General features: G+C 49.4%; 1 protein-coding gene across 1 annotated transcript; it reads right to left on the bottom strand.

Annotated features, from left to right (window-relative positions):
• Positions 1 to 1379: 1379 nt before the first annotated feature.
• On the bottom strand, positions 1380 to 6739 carry LOC109733224 (ABC transporter G family member 1). Its single transcript, XM_020292421.4, has 8 exons — positions 6139 to 6739; positions 5820 to 5899; positions 5228 to 5692; positions 3095 to 3181; positions 2859 to 2987; positions 2566 to 2760; positions 2393 to 2479; positions 1380 to 2311 (listed from the first exon to the last, which is right to left on the bottom strand). Exons 1-8 carry the CDS (start codon positions 6617 to 6619, stop codon positions 1634 to 1636), a joined length of 2202 nt encoding a protein of 733 aa, XP_020148010.1. The 5' UTR covers positions 6620 to 6739; the 3' UTR covers positions 1380 to 1633.
• Between the last annotated feature and the right edge of the window lie 1716 nt (positions 6740 to 8455).

Here is an 8455-nt window from a genome sequence, read left to right as displayed (position 1 = left end):
AGAACCTGAATTCGAGTCTACAAGAACTTGAACGCATGGCACGTGTGGGTTTGAACGGTAGTTTCCCACACCGAAGTAACCGAGGGAGCCAGCTAGGCACTGTCTCCACGCGCTCCATCAGGCAAAGTCTACTCTCTCCGAAGCACCGACCGATTGTTATTTCTCTTTTGACAACCGGAGCTGCTAGCACTGGCAACTCCTAGTACTAGCTAGCAGTTGGCACCACGTAGCTGGCGGTGCCGCCGACTTGTATGGCATCGACGGGAAATCTCCAAGAGCGTGTGCAAACAGGTCAATCGGTATCTACCGGCACGCCGGACGGGCGTGACATCGACCGCCTCGCCCCCAAAAGCTATCTTGGCCTACCCAAGTGTTTTCCTCCCATCGGGTCGTCGCGTACGGTGCCCCTTCCCATTGTCTCTCGACTCGACGTACGCAGTGCGTATGTGCGATGGGTCGTGCGCACGTCCGTGGAAAGTGACCAGCTGGCCGGGTCAACACCGTTTCTTGCCTCGGGATGGGAGGGTACCGTTTTTTAAGACCGCCAACTCCAATGGGTCCGCAGCATTTCGTCCTCCAGCGTCGGTAAGTGCGGATAAAAACGACAGCCCGACGCAATGATGAAAATGGACAAACGTTTGCGTTGACCTGTTTACAGTCCAAATTTGGGCTGGATTTGTGTCCGCGCGGACACGCCACGGACGTCCGCGTTGTTCTCTCCTTGTTCTCTCTATCTCGCCTGTCGATGGCACACAAGTAGTACTCCCCCCACCCCATCGATTTCGACCTCCCTGGCATCTTCGCCCTTGCCGCCGCCACCCATCTTTTGTCCTCTTTGCCACCCCCGGATCCCCCACCCAGCTGCTACCGACGCCCCACTGCCAGCATTGTTTCCACTTCTTGCAGGTGTTATTCCCTAGGCTTGGTATGATTCTCTAATTGGTTCGATAACGTTGGTTCTCACTGAGAGAAATACTTATCAGCTACTATATTGCTTCACCTTTTCTCTTCGGGTAAATCCCAACGCAGCTCACAGGTAGCATTTGATGGCCTGCTCCCGAAACCGACCAGGAAGGGGGTCTTCAGAGGGGCAAGACAAATGTTGTGGGTGGTGACTGATGTCTTCAGCAAGGGCGCCTGTCATGCTCAGGATTGTTGGATGATGCTTCTGGAGATATGTTGTTGTGGTTTTAGATAATGTGTATAGTTTGTATCCAGCTTTACTTCAAAAAGCTTCGGTGCCTGGTCGTGTGGTTCTGTAATAAGGTCTAGATTTTGCTCGGTAGACGTCTCTTGTTGTTAGAGGGTGCTCGTTAACCCGTCATGTGACACTGAGACTCATGTCTTAACAGGAACTTGATGGGTGCTTGTGTAATCAATTTTTAAAAAAATGAAAATTAGGGGGTGAACCCTTTTTTCAAAATAATAATACTAGTATATTGACAAACCGCTTACAGCCAGCCTATGAACTAATTACATTTTGTAAAAGTTCCCTTTGTCAATGCGAATTTGACAAGATTTGTGCACTTCTTTCTTTTGCAGACTTTACATATACTGCACAACGCTGCAACACTACAGTACTCATAAGCAACGACCCTCCGTTAACAAAACAATTGTGATGATCTCTCTGGCCTCACTTTGCTCCATTTGCTTCGAAACTCTGGTCAGCGATGTGCACCGACGGCTGGGTCCTCCTGAAACTAAGCCCGTTCACCATGGGCTTCACCTTCTCGGTGAGCTTCATGATCACCAAGAAGAGCACCCTGTACAATATGACCATCCCGAACAAGACCGCGAGATCGACCCACTTGTTGTACCCCATCTCCACCTGCCAGTACTTCCTGAGGATCTCGTCGCCAGTGATGGTGGTGGCGCCGCCGGCCTGGTTGTTTGGGAAGGTGAGGCCGAGGAACTCGTTCTTGTAGAACCCCTGGTTGGCATACTTGTGGAAGGCGACGTAGTACATGGGGTACCTCCACACCGGCTTGGGAAGGTCGTGGGGCAGGCGGAAGAAGCCGCCGTTGAGCATCATGACGCCCTGGATGCCAGCGCCGGTGATGATGCCCATGAGGAAGTCCGGTACGGCGCTAGCGACGATCATCATCAGGCCCTCCACCAGCATCATGGTCATGAAGAGCACCAGCGCGAAGTAGGCAAAGTGGTCGAAGCTCCTCTGCAGGCCGACCAGGTAGTAGGCCATCGCACCCGGCACCAGGGAAATAAGGAGCAGGTACGGTGTCGCCGACACTGTGTTGGCGATCACGAACGACGACACCCCGTAGTGCCCGTTCAACCTCTCCCTTCCAAATATCTGCATTGCGCATACCGAAAGCACATCAGATCAATGTATCGTGAGACGTGAGATGAGATGGAACTCGATCAGAAACTTCACCTTCATGTCCTCGACGAAAGATGGGAAGCCTCCGATGGCCATGAAGGTGAGGAAGGCACCAACGAACATAAGCATGGAGCCACGAGCCTACATGCAGAGTTTTCAATCACACAGTTAACACAACAGTGATCAATGGCGGTGGTAACTACAACGGGAGACGTCTTGCTACGCACCTGTATGGATCCATAGCTATGTCCGATGTCATAGAAGATGGTGCCGCAGCAGAGGCAGAGGGCGATGTAGATAGCGAAGCGGAGCCAGTAGTAGCCCAGGTCCCTGTACATGTTGATGAAGGACCTCTTGGTTAGCACGAAGGACTGCATCAGGAAGCTCGGCTGCTGCCCTTCCATCTTCACCACCTCCCCTCCCTGAAATCACACGACAAACCACACACACGCTTATAATTAGCTAAATTCAGTACTCCAATTGAAAGTTTTAGAATGTACGTGGAGTCCGGGCTACTCACAGTGCCGTGTATGTCGGCGATCTGCCGCGTCACCTTGTCCATGTGTGCAGAGGATTTGTAGGAGGCCACCAGCGCGTCGATGTTCTCAACGGTGGTCATCTTCTTCCCGCCGAGGCCTTCCTCGATGTCCTGAAGAATCAATTAATGGAGCGTATGGTTAGGAATACTATTCACCAGGAATATTTCAGATATGATAATTAAGGTCCTTGTTGATTGAACGGTGACGATGTGCTCACGTTGTCGAAGTCCTTGTTGACGGTCCTCAGAAAATGGTCGGAAGGGTTCATCAGTGACGGGCAAGGAAACCCGCTCAAAGCAAAGAACTACAACAAACAAACAAGCAAAGAAATTAGGTAACACAATTCAGTGGCTTCAAAAGTTTCTTCCGTACTTTGACTGTAGTAATCTAAGTCTAGCAAGTGAGGAAGATAGGAACAGATGGCATGTCTGAAATTTCACATAATCATTAGCAATACCGTTTTCTTCAGTTATCTACCTACGGACCGACCGACCAAAGCACATTTTTCTCCTCCGTGACCGTCACACCGTCAGCTAGGAAAACACGCGTGTTTGTCAAACCATGTGGTCAATTTAGTCACCCCACAAAATTACTCTCACCTAATAGTTCATCAATACACCGATTAATCTGTTGTATCTTTTTTTGTTGCGGGGAATTAATTTGTTGTATCAGGAGACTTGCTTGGCACAGTGGATTACCGAATACGAGTAGAGTACTACACGATCCCTCCACAGTCGTCTACAACCAAACTGAGCTTTCAGGCTCAGCTGTCACCACTGAAAAAACTGTCCAGAATACAAGCACATCTTTGCCACTGTGCTATGAACGCGATGCCGCAGTTGAGTTAGGCGGCATGATCGATCAATGCATGCTACCCTGCCAAAACGAATGTTCCCAGTGCGTGGCGCAGTCCATATGTGCCCCGGCGGTTTCGATCGATCTTGTGCAGTGGTCTTCAGTCGCGTAGCAGTGCTCCTAGTCGCTACCAGTGACTCGAGCACAGTTCCACCGTCGTAGAGGTGCCACTATAAATGTATAGTGAATGCACAGTTCCTCCATATACGGAGGGAGTACATAATTACTGTCGCCGTACGGTATGGCAAAAAAAGACTACTCCTACTTCTTTCGCAATTGCGATCTCTCTGAATTTTTTTTTTTGCGGGGAATCTCTCTGAAAGTTAATAAACTGTTTTTTCTGAAATCTTTTAGAGCAATTCTATTGTGGATGGATAACTAAGTTAAATGACACCAGAACGGTAAGTACTAAATCAGCAACAAGTAATATGAATTAGATGGAGTAGCAAATTGCATGCTTTCTGTGACCAAATGACTAACATCTCATTATCTATTTTTTGCATTATGGTGTACGTCTGGTATTCAGGTTTTTGTTATGCGCCCTCTCACAATGCTAGGTTTAACCGATAATTACCTACACGTATCTAACCCCTATACGGGGCCATATATATATGGCTAAGATAAATCCATATATAAAATCGGGTCACACAAGTAACTTTTATTTGCAGGAAGAATCCGTTTAACAAATTTTGAAATGCAAATTAGTCTTAGTTGCTCTTAGGGGAAAATTAGAATTCATTATATAACGGACTTAAAAAGGATGGTCGAGGGTCTACACTTATATAAATAGGATGCAAGTTTGCTTCTCCACAGGAAAAAAAAGACGTGGTTTCGCCAACCCGAGTGCGGGGGCAACTAGGGTAGGATCTCTCCTCATATATGATTTGTGGGATCAACGTATTTTCAATAATACAAAACATGGTTAAAAGATCTCAAAAAAGTTTTTTTAGATGATAAATCTCAAAAAAGTTTTTTAGATGAAAAATCTCAAAAACAAAAACAAAAACTGTAACAACTAACCACACTAAATTGCAGCTTCGCATTCGACCCACACTTAGAACCAAAAAAGAAGAAAGGAAGAGCAATGAATGGTGTACCCAAGTACCCAACCAAACCTGAAGAAACTTTTTATTATTATTACTTACAGAAGAAGCTTTTTATTATTATTACTCCCTCCGTACATCTCTAGATTTAGATGTAAATTTTGGCTGAAATGTTTTGGACTTGCAGATATACCCCATAGGCGTGCTAAAAAAAATCAGTATATATGTTTTATAAATTGATCATATGATCTCACCAACAGATCCAAGCCTAAAGATCAAATAATTTGTATTACCACCGTTCAGCAGTGTGAAACTGCGAATACGCCTAGTAGGGTCGCGATCATGTCCAAAGTCCAAACACGTACATACGATAGCGACAGCAACAGGCAACAATCAACAGCACCGTGCACGTATTCGTACGTACACGCATACAACAGTATGTACAGACGTACCTGGTTGGTCTCGGCGGCGGGACCGAAGAAGACGGTCTTGCCGTAGGCGAGGAGGCAGAGCCCGTGGAAGAGGCCGTAGACCTCGGTGCTGGGCTGGTGCACGGCGGCGACAACGGTCATGCCCTCCCGGCGCGCGAGCCTGGCGATCCGGCTGACGACGTGGAAGGAGGCGGCGCTGTCGAGGCCGCTGGTGGGCTCGTCGAGGAACAGCAGCGCCGGCCGGGTGAGGATCTCCATGCAGATGCTGACCCGGCGCCGCTGGCCGCCGCTGATCCCCTTGTGCATCCACCCGCCGATGCGCGTGTCCGCCGCGCTCTCCAGCCCCATCTCCCGCAGCGTCTCCTCCGCCCGCTCCCGCTTAGCCGCCGCCGACATGCCGCTCGGCAGCTGCAGCTGAGCCGAGTACCGCACCGCCTCCCGCACCGTTAGCGTCGTCATCAGCACGTCGTCCTGCGTCACGTACGCCTGCAACACGCAAAGGATGCGTTGAGTAACTAAAATAATTGATAGAGTACGTTCGTTCACGATCAACCCGAATGAAAATGAGATTCTCCGAATTGAAATAGCCCATCCATGCATGCACTAGGCTTACCGAAGTTCCGTAGGATAACTTCTGTCTCCGGCCATTGATCAAGATGTCTCCCTTCTGGCTGACACCAGAGCCTAGCCTTCCTGTAATTTTGTACCACGGAAGCTCGTCGGAATTAATTCTTTAATCTTCTCACCACAAAAATTATAATATCTATTACTTCCATCGTTCCATAATATAAATGTAGTGTAAGCGGATACTAATTGTACGAGTCGCTACGACGCTATCAGGAAGGCCGGCTGTCTGAGTAGCGAAGGCCAGCCCGCATACGATATCGTATAGCAGTAGTATTATTCACGAGCATGTATACGGCTGTACCAACCTGCTAGAGCGTCTAGAAGGGTGGATTTGCCACAGCCGGAGGGCCCCATGATGGCGAGGACCTCGCCGGGGCGCGCATAGCCGTTGAGGCCACGCAGGATGGGGACGCGGCCGGCCTTGCCGCCGGCCGCCGACACCCACAGATCCTCCCAGGAGAGCACGACGCCCTGGTCAACCCGGCGCAACGACGTCTCACGAACCACGGCGGGCACGGCGCCAGCGCCGTTCTCCACGCTGATCTCGAGCGACGACGAGGTCCGCGACCGCGGCAGGGTCACCGGCATCGGAGCGAACGGCGGCGGCGGGAACGAGCTCCCGCTGCCGAAAGGGAAGCCGTCGGTGCTGCGCAGGGAGCCGCCGAGGACGTCGGAGGCCGTGTCGGACGGCCCCTCGTCGTCTGCGGCGTGGCCGGGACGGCTCTGCTCCCGCGGCGGGCTCGGCCTCCACCTCGGCACGGCGGGCAGCAGCTGCTCGGACGCCATATAGGGAGGCTTAGCCGGCTCGATCGTCGGAGACGTGCGCGGATGCTAGCAATCAGCTCGATGGTGGTATGTGTTTCTTCTTTTGCTCGTGATGTCGCAGTGACTCTGCAGAATGGTGGTATGGGCTGAGAGCCCGAGACTGCTTAAATAGAGGGAAGACGAGGTGGTTGAGTGCAGGATTTATACTTAATCCTAATTCAAATCAGAACTTAGATTAAGTTTTCTTGAATGCCTCTTTGAACAGTGGAGCTGGTCAAAGGGGAACGGGGGTGCCTAGTTCCTTCTGCCGTATACGTACGTGCGTGTGGCCTTCAACTTCCTTTTTCTATGACAAGGTGTCCAGTGTTTTGCAGACAAATACTAATATTGTCGTGACAAATACTAATATGGTTCTCCTGTACTAAAACAATTACGTCTGTGTGCTTTCATTGCTTCGTACGAGCAAAAGAAACTACTATGTGCGGCTCTGGTTCCTTCGGGTTACGCTACACCTCAAAATGCACATTTAAAGAAATTTCGTACCAACAGCAAATTCCATCATAGTTGCTGACGTCATCACCCAATAGATGACTCACCCTCGTGCCCCAGGGTACGATTCGCAGAGGACACCCTAATCCTAGCTAGGGCAACATCACAAACCGTGATAACTCTGAAAATTCTTGATGACTTTGCTAATGCCACTGGACGACTCATTAATTTCAAGAAACTACTATGTATCTTCCCTAACCAAACGTGAATTCCCCTCCCATCTACCTACCACTCTGTCGGCTGGTGGCAGGGGGGAACACCGGTGCCTCGGCTTTGGCTAGTAGTTTAGGTTAGACTTTTTAGCCTCTGCAGCGGTGGCGCTTCATCTTCAAGTTCGTCTTCTGGACTCTGATCCTCCTCGAATCTATCCCTCGGGGCGGAGTCGACGAAGTTGCAATGTACATTCCCGTCATCTCCTTGGGACCGCGAGGTTAGGGTTTCTTGTCATGGATGTGCGGCGGCGAGATCTGGTGTCAACCGCATTTGATCGATTCAAGGGCTCAACAACGACCATTGTGGGTACAAGGCGCTGGTCCGTATCGGCACATGGACAGATACTTCCCGACTCTTATTGACAAAGTCAGGCCAGCTCCGGCATGGGAGGGACGACATCTGCACGTCGGCAGCTCGTTCCAGCATTAGTAGTTGTTGTTCGGTTGTCTAGAAACATTGATATAATTTTTATTGTGTTTGGGTTTGCTTTGTATTTTTGATGAACTTTTATAATAGACTCGGGTTTTCACAACATAATATAATTCAAGAAACTACTTTCTACCCGAACAATGTTTCACATGAACTAGTATCCTGCTAGCAAATGACTGTGGCATTGTCATTGCCTTCCTCCCCAAACATACCTAAGCCTACCCCAATCCCCAACTAATCTGTCGTAGCCTTTCGACCACCTTCGACAATTTCCTCTTCGACATGTGAGCTACTCTTCTCAACAAAGGGGGTTGGCTTGTCCTCCCCTCCGCAATTTTGGATAGCCCCTACTTATTTCATGGGCTCCTTCCTTGAAAAAATGATCATAGGATGACTTGATCAACATAGGCGGTGTTTCTTCTGGTCCAAGAAGGATGGTGGCTTAAGAGCACAATGTTGGGTTGCTTGGGGAAATGTTTGAACTCCTAGAAATGATGGGGGCTGGGGGTTAAAACCATTCAGGCACAACAATTGTGTCTTATCTTAAAATTTACTTACAAATCCTTGCATTCAAACAACCCCCGTGAGAAAGAGTGGTCCCATCTCCCATGGGACCAATGAATCCTGCCTTGTAAAGATTGTACACAAACATTTAGCCACACTGTG

Source organism: Aegilops tauschii, chromosome 5 (genome assembly GCF_002575655.3).
Source record: "Aegilops tauschii subsp. strangulata cultivar AL8/78 chromosome 5, Aet v6.0, whole genome shotgun sequence".
In the NCBI taxonomy this organism is placed as follows: Eukaryota; Viridiplantae; Streptophyta; class Magnoliopsida; order Poales; family Poaceae; genus Aegilops; species Aegilops tauschii.
This window is presented reverse-complemented; position numbering and strand designations above follow the sequence as displayed.